Raw genomic sequence first — 14,184 nt, forward strand, 5'->3', positions numbered from 1 at the left:
GAAATGAAAGATTGTATTTATTAGTTTAAAATGTCTCTGGCCTTGGGCTTTTGAGCCCTGTAATTTACTAAACAAATCATGCGGTCATCTGCAAGAGTTGTACAAGTTTACAAACACAGACTCAAGTGACATAGAAGGAAAACAAACTTGACAAAAACTTTTGAGAAATCATTGCGTACCAACTGGTCCTGTCCTTGAGGGATGTTAAACAGCACAGCATTACACGTCACCAATTTCCGGATAAACTGGAAGTATTCTATGCTGTACTGCATACGACTGTGCATGAACTGGATATTCTGACGTCGGACACGGCGTTGGATCGACGCTGGCATCTTCATCAGGTTCTTTGGGGCTGGAAAAAAAATGAATTAACTTTCATTAAAGGTCAGTTTATTTTCGAGGTAATGTGAAGGTATTGATAATATTATCAGCAATTTAAACAGGGAAATCTGTTGATTAAAATTTGTAATGTAATCTTTGGGTCTTTTGTGCATCCAATGGGTCAGATGCACATAAAGGAGGTTGCTCATTGGCCAATCATGTGCGACGCGCGTACAAATCTGTACATTTCCATGGTTTCATCATCGGTTTACCTCTAAGATGGCGGCTTGTTAACTTCATTGCATCAGGCCTATTCACTCCTTTACAAGCTAAATACTCTGTGACATTTGTTGATCATAACTGGTCCCAATTTCATGGATCTGCTACAGTATTTCACAGGGAATTTTCTTGTGCATGTGCATAATCCACATTACTAGGCATTCTTCGCTTACACAGCTAGCGCAGAAATTCGCTGCTTGCAAGGAACGGTGATCGTAAGGGCAGAATTCGGCAGTAAGCAAAGCCATGAAATTGAGCCTGGTTCCCCTCAGATTATCAACCCTCATGCAATATCATAGATAGAAAATGAGATTACTTACTGATGGTCAGATTTTCCAGTGCTTTATCGAGATCTTTCTTAGGCGGGTCCATCCGCTCGTAGAAGAGGATGTACGCATTCCACCAACGTTTCTGCCTCCTGTAGGACATCCTAAATGATGAATCAAATACACAGAAATGTGCTGCACCATAATCAATCCCACGACAACACCCAGGGGTCAAAGGTCAGGTCAGACTTAACGTTTATGCGTTTGACGAGTTAGTGTTTATACCAGCCTTGGGTGATCGTTGTTTTTCACATCTATTTGGAACAGCCTTCCACTCAAACAAGCTGATACTTGTTCTCAATTTAGAACACATGTCAAAACCCATCTATTTTTTTTCTCAATTTAGAACACATGTCAAAACCCATCTATTTTTTTCTCAATTTAGAACACATGTCAAAACCCATCTATTTCAGAAATCATAGCTTTCAAACTTTGATTGTCTTTGTGTATAGCAAAGTTCTTCTTTTGGCGCCAGGAGTGTTATTAATTAATAGATATCGAGTCCAACCCACCCTCAATTGAGTCCTGCCTGACACAGCAACTGCCTAGAAAGCACAGGATTGACATATTAGTTCTCTTGAAGACCGCCAGAGTATACTGATCAAAACGCTGTGACCAAACCAACAAGGACCAATTTCATAAAGATGTTTAGCAGAAAATGCTGCTGCTCAGCAAAGTCTGCCAAGCAAGAAATAAGTGGGGCACTGGTGGCAAAAGTATAAACTTCATGGAGCATTTGCTGGTAACCAGCTTCTGCTAGGCAGGATTTGCTTAACAAGATTTTGTGCTTACAGAAACACCCCATTCTTAAATAAGACGTACCTTTTGAGCATGTGATCAAACACCTCTCCCATGTATTCTCCTCCAAAGCACTGGTTCTTCATTTCCTAAAAAAAAAGAGGTGGACAGATTATGATCACAAGCGAACCTTGATGCCACCTCTGGTCATTCACTTCTATGGACACTGGTTCGAATTACTCTTGCAGTAGAACCTATGTAGAGTGCGTTTTCAGTTTCTACCCAATTAAGTTGAAGTTTTATACTAATATTTTATACTATCAACAGCTCTTTGTTGCTTGTTACTCCTGAAGAATTCTCTCAACCACATATTTAGAAATGGATAGTCAACAGCTTGGGTGGATTTCTCAAGATTTAAGAATAGTCTTATCAAGAGTTAGGAAGAGTTACTCGTCCTAACTAAGAACTAGCCATCTGTTTTGTAGATCTCCATCCAAGGACTAGTCCTAAGTTAGGACTAGTCCTAACTCTCTGTGAAATCGGTTTCAGGAGAAAGCAATGTCTCAAATCCACATTTGTGATGAAGTTCAGAAGGAAAGAGGACACTGTTTATTAAATACCTCATCATCATCCATGCGGCATTCCGTCACTTCACCGTCGTCAAACTTGTACCATTTCCCATTCAAATCACCATTTCTGTCATCAAGTAAAAAAAAGAATGACATAGTAAGTTGCACAAAGTTGTGTGGTTTCAGATGGCTAAATAAGCTACAGGCCTGAAGTATTTTAATGTTGAGTGAGAATTTACTTCATTCTCAAAACTATGTTACTTCAGAGGGAGCCATTTCTCACAATGTTTTATACTATCAACATTAAAAAATAAAAAAATTAAAAATGATTAAACATGAAAATAACTCAGGAGAGCTGGAGGCAGGAGTTGATATTCCTCTTCAAACAGTCCAGATTGTAGGTTGGAGGGAAACATCCACCAGGCAAGGAGTTCCACAGAGCAGCAGTTCGTGGAATAAAGCTGTTGGAATGACTCTTTGTTCTACATCTCAGCCAAACTAGAGTCCATTGCTCATTACCAAGTAAGTTGTTATGCTAACAATTATTTTGAGAAATTACCCAATAGTGTCCATTGCTTTTAATGGTTGATTAAGTGATCTTACCTCTGCAGTATGTAGGAGTAATAATGGCCACCACTGGCCTGGCCGCTGTGGACCACTACACCTACTAGACGATACCTCGTGCTGTGTGGAGTTTCTTCTTCATTCTCGTCACTGCTCTCTCTTTCATCATGAATTACTTCACCTGTAAACCACACACATAATAATAATAATAATAATCATAATAAATGTGAGGGTAGATATGTTGCAGAAGGCGGCGCTCTTTGGAACAGCGAGGATCCTGAGAAAGACCCTTGAAATCTAAGGCTATGGGACGTAACTCGACTCGACTATCGGTGTAGCAGGAAAATTTGTCCCCACAAACGGCGAACCGTGTACAAACTACTTCTGATAGTTTGTCAAATCCAGGACTTGAACTCACACCCTGGTAGGCTACTTTACATAACGCTCAAGCCCAATGCCTGCTTACCTTCTATTTTAGCGAGTCCAGCTACTGTGTATGGATCCATATCAAACTCCCGAGGAAACTCAAAGTAGTCGTTGAATTTTATTGCACATTCTCTGAAACAAAAACGTGACATAAAAAAAATTAGTACAAAATTGGGCAAAAATTGTGTTTGTATCCAAATAAAGGCCTGACAAAACAGCCCCATTGAACAGTACCCTGACCTTCAACTTAAACAAACAAACTTGGAAACCTTTGCTTTAACGCGTTAACAAAATAATTTGCACACTTGGACGATAAAATACATAAGAAACTTGCTGTTTTTACAGAGCAAAGAAATAATGGCTGAACGCTTACCTTTCCCAGTCGTAGTCAAATCTCTTGAGCTGGATAGCGAGGACACTCGGTAACTTTTTAATACACAACCTCTTCACTGTATCCACCTGAAGAAAACAAACACAAATTGTAAAACTCATACCATAACGAAGTATAACAATGGTTTGATTGAGAAAGTATTCAACATAAACAATTTCAAAAAAAAATTGAAAAATAAAAAGTGCACATGCCTTAGTAAAGATTTTCCTCCCAGAACCAAATTTCACACAGTTGCTTATCAAAAGATAACTTACTAAGCAGAAGATAACTTACTAAGCAGAAGATAACTTACTAAGCAGAAGATAACTTACTGAGTAAAAATATAAAATGCTAAGGACAGCACACCAGCAAAAGCCATTGTGTTTCGGCAGCTCAATGCAAATTAGCATCTTGATCTTTGACTGACCTTTTTGTTACACTTCTCGCAGTGGTAAGCGTTAGCGCCCTCTAGCAGATCCCCTTTGACATATTGTTCCAGGGAATCTATAAGATTCTGATGATTACGAATATCTACATTCAGAGTCGTGAAGGATTCCTCTCTCGAGTACCTGAATAAGAAAATAAATTTTCAAACTTCAATGTATGCTTGAAAGAATTACCTGATATCCGTTGCTTAAGACCCAAATTACCCGGGCCCAATTTAACAAAGCCTGTAAGCACAAAAACTTGCTAAGCACAGAGAAGAATTGCTTAACCGAAACAGGTTACTGGTCAAAACTACATTAAGTTTGCATTGTTGTGACTGGTGCCCCACTCAATCTTTGCTTACCAAAGAACTTAGCCAAAAGAACTTAGCCAAATAATTTTCTGCTAAACGGCTTTATTAAGTTAGGCTGATCTTCATGGCCTGCTTACTAAAGCATAGAATCAGCGCTTACGAAAAAAAAAATCATATTGAGAGTTAAACCTATTGAGACAGCAGTACTAAATTCAGGAAATACAGTCATTAGACTACATAGCATTTGAGATTACTTATGGTTGCTAAAATCAAAACAATTTTACTGACTATTTACCTGTGAGGACAGTCTTTACAGATTTTCTGATCAGCGAAGGAGCCACCAAGGACTCTAGCGAAGACGGCGTTGGCACCGAAAGCCTTCAAGGCATCGTCTAGGCTGTCTACTAGACTGTTGAAGAACTCTAAGGCATCATGCTGCTCTCGTAGATTCACAGGCTCGCCCCATAACCTTCAGGACAGAAAGAAAAGGAAGATTAACCAATGGTAAGTCTAGACAACATGCTAAGAGTGTAAGGACCTTGTCACACGAGGCAACTTTTACAGGCAACTTGGAGGCAACCAACTGCAGTGCATGCTACAAGACCATTTTGGTAGCACAAGAGTCATTTTTAGAACAATCTAAGAGCCTTGTTACACAAGGCAACTTTCACAGGCAACTTGAAGGCAACCAACAGGACAACTTTGTCAGCACAACAGTCATTTTTCGAACAATCTAAGGGCCTTGTTACACAAGGCAACTTTTACAAGCAACTTTTGAGGCAACCAACTGAAGTTCATGCCACAAGACCCCATTTGTAGCACATGAGTAATTTTTTTCAAACAATGTCCTACGATTCCCAACAAAATTAAGTCAACATTGAAATGTGAGTTGACATCTTCTTTGAGATTGACTGGAACTGGTTTTCTGTAAATTGCCTCATGTGACATGGCCCTAAGATTTTGATTCAAGATAGGTATTGATAAGGCCTTGCAAAATTATTGAGCTACCACTAAACTGTAGCACAGGAATTAGTCATGAGAATGATCATCAGATTTGTGTAGCGCTGGTATCTAGGAAATTTGACTTCAAGAAATACTCTGATAGGGTAAAAATGTCAGGCCATTAACTATTTGTTTCAAACAAATTCAAATTCAAATTCAATATTGGTTTATTTACATATAAAAACAAAACAAACAAAGATCTAACACTCCTCATCCCATAAGTCAAGATGTTCAATGAGGTAAGATGGAAGGAGAGATGTTCTCTTACTTGAAATGCTTCCAGAATCCTCTAGGGATATAGTACTGGAGCTTACTCTCAGCTAGATGTCCAAAGATGGCTTGTACTTGCTTCAAGACACACAGGTTGTATTCCTTCCGTTCTTCTTGTTTGGAGAGAATTGATTGCCCTTCTGGACTACCACTATGCTCAGCATCGCCAACGTCAATGTTAGTCTGTCAATAAATAAGGTTTGATAAATGATTATAAAGGACATCTGTAGGTCATCAAGTCAAGGAAACATCACCAGAGCCCAACTTCGTAGAGCTGCTTCAGCACGAAAAGCAGCCAAGCACAAAAAAACCCAATTTTGCTAACCAGAATAAGCTTACCAGGCAATATACAACGCCACATGTACTGAACAAAATAATTTGTAAATTTTTAATAATTCAACAGCTTTCAGAATAGCAGGATTTGGAATTAAAAAAAATGGCATTTGTTTCTAATATGTGAATAATTTGCTGTTCAATTTCCAGTGAGTGTAATCTCACCTCTGTGTCCTGCTTTTCATCACCAGAGAAGTCGTCATCTACATCTGTGGCTGCTCCCTCTGTAGCTAGAACAACCATTCGGATATCTGGCACCATGTACAGCTGCAATCATAGCAAAACATTCAAACAATGAGAACAGAAACAACAATAATTTGCTTTCTCGAAAACTTGACAACTAATGAAGCTGAAACTTCTACAGGTAGTTTATATTACATACATGTATCTTTATTCACAGTGAGTAGGAATTCATGTCATGGGCAAAAACTTGATCTTCAAAAGGAATCAAAACCCTTCAATCTATCCAACCCTCCTCACTAAGCCACCCGCCCACCCTCCTTTACTAATCCGGCCTACATCGACTCCCTTTACCTGTTGCAGGACAGAGTTCATGAAAACAAAATGCCCCAGCATTCTTCAATCCAGTCCTACACCCTTAATCTAGCCCACCCTCCTTACTCAAGTAGCCAACCCTCCTTAATCTAACCCAACCTCCTTCCTAATCTATCCTACAATCACTCCCTTTACCTGTTGCAGGACAGAGTTCATATAACAAGTTGCCCCAGCATTCTTCAATCCGACGTAGCCGTTGTTTGGTCTTGGACCAACAGGGGGTAGGTACTCCCACTCCGACAACGGCACCTCTGTACCTGCAAGGAGAGAGTCAAGACAGAAAAGTAGAAAATAAGTCTGCATGTAAAAAAAGACAGCACAATTTTATTGAGAACACAGGCTGATCTACATGTACACATAGTTAAGGCTTTTACAGACTAATCAGGCTTTTAATACCAAATTTTGCTGATTTTTCTGAGAGGCAAACAATCGAAATCAGACTATAGTACATGTAGGAAGCAGTGAGCATTTTCAAGAAAATGATTGCAATGAAATAGTAAATGGGAACCTGTGAGGGTACATAGAACTGGGTGCGATACATGTTTGGCAGTACAGGTTGTATACTCCAATTGATGGTTTAAGGAATGAAATATATGGCCCAGTTACCAGGGGTAATAATGTTGGAGCCTCACTGAGTGATGGATTTGGGCGCTTTATAAGAAACCACTATTATTGTTAAAGATCCTGTTTTTTGTAAGAACCGTAAAGTTTGAGTGCTCCTACCTGAGTAGTACATATCTGTGAGTGTCTCAGCAACCATCTTAAGGTTGGGTACACAATTGTTACATAGCGCCACCAAGAGGTCAAAAGCTGCGTTTGTGGTGGGCGGAGTGTAGCAGATTGGTCTGATGGGGTCCAGGGGAGTCTCAGCACCATTCTTACGAGTCTGGACGACTATCTTTGAAGCTGGGAATAAGAAGTCTTCCATCAGCTCCTAGGAGGGAAGAAAGTAGAAAGGAAACACAATTGTTATGGGCTGGGTTGGAATTTTTTTATTTTATTTACAAATGCAGTATCCTGAATGCCTTCAATGAAGACTCTGCTAGGGTCGAAACGTCATTAACCATGTTTTGCATTTATACCATAGGTCCAGTTAGCTTGTCATTTCACTGGTCCGCCAAATTTTTCACTGGTCAATATTTCAAATGAAATAGGGATGCTTTATAACACTGAACTAGCCAGCCGGACCACTTGGAGTGAACTCTGACTGGTCCGCGGGTGTTATAATTGGCCTCTGGCCAGCGGACCACTGTTGCAGGAGAACGCTGATCAACTTGACATTTAGTCTAAGCTCGTAACTTCAAGATAACTGTCTCACCTTGATAAGTTGACATCCATCTTTCTTGGAGCCAATTTGAAATTTCTTCTCTGACGGCATGAAGGCAAGAAGTTCCTTAGAGATACCTAGATGACCTTCTAGAAGACCTTCCTCGCAGTAATTCTCACCGGTACTCAAGACAACATCCTGGATGGGAATCGGAATTATAAGATATACTCATTAGGTGATATACAAACTAATTGTGAATACACTGTGTGCAAGCCTCACACATATCGCGCTCCGGTCAGCAACTAATTGTGAATACACTGTGTGCAAGCCTCACACATATCGCGCTCCGGTCAGCAACTAATTGTGAATACACTGTGTGCAAGCCTCACACATATCGCGCTCCGGTCAGCAACTAATTGTGAATACACTGTGTGCAAGCCTCACACATATCGCGCTCCGGTCAGCAACTAATTGTGAATACACTGTGTGCAAGCCTCACACATATCGCGCTCCGGTCAGCAACTAATTGTGAATACACTGTGTGCAAGCCTCACACATATCGCGCTCCGGTCAGCAACTAATTGTGAATACACTGTGTGCAAGCCTCACACATATCGCGCTCCGGTCAGCAACTAATTGTGAATACACTGTGTGCAAGCCTCACACATATCGCGCTCCGGTCAGCAACTAATTGTGAATACACTGTGTGCAAGCCTCACACATATCGCGCTCCGGTCAGCAACTAATTGTGAATACACTGTGTGCAAGACTCACACATATCGCGCTCCGGTCAGCAACTAATTGTGAATACACTGTGTGCAAGCCTCACACATATCGCGCTCCGGTCAGCAACTAATTGTGAATACACTGTGTGCAAGCCTCACACATATCGCGCTCAGGTCAGCGTGCCTTTGCCAATGCTGCACCCGCCATTCTGAAAAAGGTCCCTGCCACACTACGTCAAACAACATTTTTGAATATATGGAAAGGTTTGCGTTAACACCATGTAATGACAATCTCTAAATGAGTTGTGGTGGTTTTGAAAGAAATGTTGGTTTCAACTCGACGTTTTGATCAGTGAAATGTGAGAAAGTAAGAAATGAAGTCCCATTTGTTTTGCAAATTTTTCTCTTCACATGTTGGGAACTATTGTGCCATCCTTGGGTTTTTTATTATTTATGCGCCTTGATTGTTTTTTCGCGGATGTGCGCATTATAAGTCCATATTATTATTATGACCAAGCCCCCTGGGGCACCTAACTCAAGTTATGGTGAATAAGTCATCGGAGCATGGGTTCGAACCACAATCTTGACACTTGTGTCCTTCAGCGAGATGGTTTACTTTAGTTGCTTCTCTCACCCAGTGGTACTCCGTCACCACTTTTAATCTGCTGCTCCTTGTTAGACATTGACTAAAAAGGTTTATCCATGAATGAATCTAAAGACTAATCCAGATTAAGCTTACCCTAATCTTCTTAATCCAGTCAATCTCATTATTAAGGAGTATTTCAGCCTGAGACATGGCGGTGCTGGTAGCGAAGGCATAGTTGAGCAGACGACAGAGCAAAGAGAAATATTCTGAACAATGCTTGGAATGGTCCTTGGCTGTACTCTGTAATCAAAAATTAATGAAGAAATAAAATTTTATTTAATGCTCAGTAGCCCAGCTTGGCTAACCGATTTTCTAAGTAATGAAATAAGATTTTCAGCAAAATTATGTAACCAGAAACACTCATGCAAAAAAAGTGGACTCTAAAACTATAGGGTGTGATGGTCGAGTGGTTTAGAGCGTCAAATTCAAGTTCTAGTGGTTAAGTTATCGGAGTGGGGGTTTGAATCCCAATCATGACACTTTTGTTCTTGAGCAAGATGCTTTACTATAATTGCTTCTCTTCACCCAGGGGTATAAATGGGTACCTGCGAGGGTAGAGGCTGATATTGTGAGAGAAATTTTTTTGGGAGTGCCAGGACAGCCTAGGGCTGTATACTCCTCAGGGAGCTGAGAAAGATTAAAGGAATGTTATTGGCCCATAATGTAAAGCGCATTCATACACTTATCATAAACTGCTATATAAGAACTAGTTATTATTATTATCATTATTAACATCGATTAAATACTTATTATAAATCAAGATTCTTACCGGAAGAACAGTAAAGCTGAGCGTGATGAAGAAAAACAGCGGTTTATGTCCGTTGGAGCACTTGGTTGCCATCAAGAGAAACTGATCCATAGCAGATATCCTGATGGGTCGACTCTTAGACAGTAGAAGGAGGTCGATAATAAAACATTGCCAAGGTTTATCCTTGTTGAGGGCTTCTAGAGCGGCTGGACACAAGGCTAGACAGACGGAGAGTACCTCTAGGGCTTCACGACATAATGCAACGTCTTCACTCTCTGGAATTCTAGCGTTATCCTGGGTTTATGAGAAATAGAAGATATTGTAATATTAATAAATTTATTTGGTAAGAACAGGATCTATAAGACAAATGTGAATTACTTTCACAATGTGTTTATTTGTTGAACCCATTGAAATTCTGAACTGTTCTTACAAAGTTACAAATAATCTTCCACAACAAATATTTAATGGCCTGATGTTTTGATCCGAGCAAAGTCTTTCTTTAGCCTTTGAGAAAGACTCTGCTGGTCGAAGCGTCAGGCCATTTACTACTTTTTGCATTTATACCGTAGGTCCTTTTGGTTGGTAAGCAGTTTGCAACAGATGATTCTATTTTCTCATACTAATCATCTAGTAAGAAAATCTCAAAATACCTTTTCATAGCCTTTGTGAACCTCTTCATTGGAGCCATGTAATAGATGCAGACATCCACAACCGGCTGACCAGGCTATCTTCTGCACTGCTTTGACCACACTTAGATCTGGCGTGTCTATCTTTGCCTAAAACAAAAAAATTAAGACGAATTTCAAGGTTATAGTTCAAGATTCACCACCAGAAATGGCCGACAGTTCAAAAAATATTGGTTCCTTTTACTCACCCCTTCAGCTGCATGTCTCCCTAGCCTAACAGCAACGTTCCTTAGCACACATTCAGCGTTAGGATTAGGTATATGCTGCAGTGCATGCTGCAACACCACTGCCTGGTTGTGAGTGCTTGCAGACACCTGAAGCTGTGGAGATTGGGATCCAGAGTCTGGCTGACAAGCCTCGGCAACGAAGGCGATCTTAGCGTAACCCACCGTAGTTAACATCAGCTTAGCAATCTTCAAGACAACTTGGAGGGACAGTCTGACAAGAGTAGGAGACAACAAAATATTGTTACTTTCTTCTACAAGAACTTGAAAGTCTTTTACATCCATCAGTTTCTTTCTTTAAACTTATTAATTTATAAACCATGTCTACTTGTATAGGGTTGTCAGGTTGACGTGTAGTGGTACCTTCCTCATCTTTCACTTCTGGGACACGGGTTCGAATCACACTGGGGGCACTACATGGATTGGGTTTTCAGTCCCTCGGGACTGCATGGGTTTTCCCTAGAATAATTCTCTAGGGTTCTCTCACATCTAAAACTGAACATTCCTTCCATGTCTTCTCTTTATGGGGCTCTTGGCTAGTACAGTGATTAAGTTTGCTTTTCGGACAGTCCTTACCTTCACAACCAGAATAAATTAAATGAAAACAATTCTTCCAAGGCCTTACCCGGCAGGCAAGATATTATATATTTATCAAGTACAATTAATAGGAATATGATAAGTACCTTCTTGTGTCCGTGTCTGCGTTGGGAAGGAAGTTGTTCTTGGTGAGCATACTCATAACGCACATAACACCACCGCTCTTCAAGAAGTTATACTGCAAACAAAGTATAAACAGTTACAAAATATCAATTTGTGATTAATCTAAGCACGGTCCTCACCTCGTTCTATCATCATAGTGGTACAAATGCAATCGTGGGTAATCTTTTATTACGAAACAGAGCATGGTATTTATAATATCGCAGACAAGCATTAATCACTTTTCATAACTAGAAAGATTGGTCTCTCTTGATAAATATAGTTCAGTAATATATCCTGCTTAAGTAGAAACTAAATCTTGATGTTTTTACCTGGAATTCAAAGGCAGACTCTCCATGTGGCATGTGAGCAGGCATCAATAAGGAATACACCACCTGATCAAAAAAGAAGAAGTTTTGTTTAGTCAAAACGTCAGGCCACTAACTTTATTTTGCTTTTAAACCAGAGGTCCTTTTGATAGGAAAGCAGTTTGCAACAGCTATATCTATTTTCTGAAAAGAAAAATCCCAAACAAAGGAAATCAACACAATTGACACTTTATAAGTTTGTGGTTAATAAAGCTAATTTTAAAGGTTCAAAAAGTAATTTAATGGATCAAGAATAATTGTTGTCAATACATAGTGCAGGGAATTAATCTTACCTCTAGATGGTAGAGTACTTGTGATTGCGAGGAGCCAAAGAACAGAGATTCTAAAGATGGAGATGAGGATTGTTCACCGAGTTTTGAATTGTGCTTACACACTTCATTCAACATATCCACAGTTGCTGTATCTGTAAATAAAACAATCAATATTCAATAATCAATAAATAGTCAACCATGATCAATGTTCAATCAATCAATATTAATCAAATTGATTTATAAAGATTAAAGAAAACATGAGAACCTTGTTGGTAGATAGTGCGCTATATACGATTTTGATATTATTATTATTTACCAGATGGGATGATTTTGAGGAGAGCTCTTGCACCGTCTCTAAGTGGATTGATCTCCAATGAACATCCCATATCAGCAAGATGAAAGATGAAATCTGCGTACTTATGCTGGGTTGACATTAGCTGAAATATCACAAGAATTAATCAAAACTTTAGAATTATGTTGAATCACAAAGTGTTTTGGCAAATCTCCCTCAGCAAGACTCCATCAAGGGTCACAACAAATTGTGACCTCCCTTGACCTCATCATTGAAGGTCATTCACTGAGTTAATTAACCTCTTACATAACACGCATCACACTTCTGCGCACATACTGTCCACCATTTTGTCAAAATGAACACCATCTGTAGGACCCCCGTTACAAATCTCACCAGGGAAACTGGGTTTACCCTGGATTAATTCTCTGAGGTCACCATCTGTAGGACCCCCGTTACAAATCTCACCAGGGAAACTGGGTTTTGGATTAATTCTCTGAGGTCACCATCTGTAGGACCCCCGTTACAAATCTCACCAGGGAAACTGGGTTTACCCTGGATTAATTCTCTGAGGTCACCATCTGTAGGACCCCCGTTACAAATCTCACTGGGGAAACTGGGTTTACCCTGGATTAATTCTCTGAGGTCACCATCTGTAGGACCCCCGTTACAAATCTCACTGGGGAAACTGGGTTTACCCTGGATTAATTCTCTGAGGTCACCATCTGTAGGACCCCCGTTACAAATCTCACCAGGGAAACTGGGTTTACCCTGGATTAATTCTCTGAGGTCACCATCTGTAGGACCCCCGTTACAAATCTCACTGGGGAAACTGGGTTTACCCTGGATTAATTCTCTGAGGTCACCATCTGTAGGACCCCCGTTACAAATCTCACCAGGGAAACTGGGTTTACCCTGGATTAATTCTCTGAGGTCACCATCTGTAGGACCCCCGTTACAAATCTCACTGGGGAAACTGGGTTTACCCTGGATTAATTCTCTGAGGTCACCATCTGTAGGACCCCCGTTACAAATCTCACTGGGGAAACTGGGTTTACCCTGGATTAATTCTCTGAGGTCACCATCTGTAGGACCCCCGTTACAAATCTCACTGGGGAAACTGGGTTTACCCTGGATTAATTCTCTGAGGTCACCATCTGTAGGACCCCCGTTACAAATCTCACCGGGGAAACTGGGTTTACCCTGGATTAATTCTCTGAGGTCACCATCTGTAGGACCCCCGTTACAAATCTCACTGGGGAAACTGGGTTTACCCTGGATTAATTCTCTGAGGTCACCATCTGTAGGACCCCCGTTACAAATCTCACTGGGGAAACTGGGTTTACCCTGGATTAATTCTCTGAGGTCACCATCTGTAGGACCCCCGTTACAAATCTCACCAGGGAAACTGGGTTTACCCTGGATTAATTCTCTGAGGTTTCTCTCCCACATCTAAAACTGAAACTTCCTTCCTTATCTTCTCTCCGTGGGGTTCTTGGCTAGTAAAGTGATACACTTTTCTGAGAGTCCTTGGCTACACAACCTGAATGAATAAATGAAAATTAAATTTATGTTTTTGCGGTGGCTTACCACTCCCGGTAGACTTTTCTCGGCTTCTACATTGGGTCCTTCAGAAGGATGATGCGGGGAACCAGTGGAGGAATCTGATGAGCTGTCTGGTGATGAAGGCATGTTGGTACCCACGGGGCATAACTTGGCTGTAATCAGCTGTGTAACAATGACAAAAGCAGAGTAATATTTACTAAATGTA

The 14,184-nt window shown here is 40.4% G+C and overlaps 1 protein-coding gene across 2 annotated transcripts in view; it reads right to left on the reverse strand.

Annotated features, from left to right (window-relative positions):
* Window positions 1–14,184, reverse strand: part of LOC117298795 (probable ubiquitin carboxyl-terminal hydrolase FAF-X) — a 44,008-nt gene that overhangs the window by 10,883 nt on the left and 18,941 nt on the right. The window contains exons 26-48 of one of the 2 annotated variants that reach the window (XM_033782125.1): window positions 14,004–14,141; window positions 12,441–12,561; window positions 12,146–12,276; window positions 11,817–11,879; window positions 11,472–11,563; window positions 10,753–11,002; window positions 10,529–10,654; window positions 9,900–10,172; window positions 9,224–9,370; window positions 7,811–7,957; window positions 7,216–7,426; window positions 6,628–6,749; window positions 6,103–6,204; window positions 5,603–5,787; window positions 4,628–4,801; window positions 4,021–4,162; window positions 3,597–3,682; window positions 3,264–3,355; window positions 2,837–2,978; window positions 2,285–2,360; window positions 1,749–1,813; window positions 921–1,018; window positions 180–352 (exon numbers count right to left, since the gene is read on the reverse strand). In XM_033782125.1, the coding sequence (XP_033638016.1) occupies window positions 180–352; window positions 921–1,018; window positions 1,749–1,813; window positions 2,285–2,360; window positions 2,837–2,978; window positions 3,264–3,355; window positions 3,597–3,682; window positions 4,021–4,162; window positions 4,628–4,801; window positions 5,603–5,787; window positions 6,103–6,204; window positions 6,628–6,749; window positions 7,216–7,426; window positions 7,811–7,957; window positions 9,224–9,370; window positions 9,900–10,172; window positions 10,529–10,654; window positions 10,753–11,002; window positions 11,472–11,563; window positions 11,817–11,879; window positions 12,146–12,276; window positions 12,441–12,561; window positions 14,004–14,141 (3,156 nt within the window). Of the gene's footprint in view, window positions 1–179; window positions 353–920; window positions 1,031–1,748; window positions 1,814–2,284; window positions 2,361–2,836; window positions 2,979–3,263; window positions 3,356–3,596; window positions 3,683–4,020; window positions 4,163–4,627; window positions 4,802–5,602; window positions 5,788–6,102; window positions 6,205–6,627; window positions 6,750–7,215; window positions 7,427–7,810; window positions 7,958–9,223; window positions 9,371–9,899; window positions 10,173–10,528; window positions 10,655–10,752; window positions 11,003–11,471; window positions 11,564–11,816; window positions 11,880–12,145; window positions 12,277–12,440; window positions 12,562–14,003; window positions 14,142–14,184 lie in introns of both variants that reach the window. The other variant, XM_033782124.1, reaches the window with a different exon arrangement.

The sequence above is a fragment of the Asterias rubens genome, chromosome 13 (assembly GCF_902459465.1).
Source record: "Asterias rubens chromosome 13, eAstRub1.3, whole genome shotgun sequence".
NCBI lineage: Eukaryota > Metazoa > Echinodermata > Asteroidea > Forcipulatida > Asteriidae > Asterias > Asterias rubens.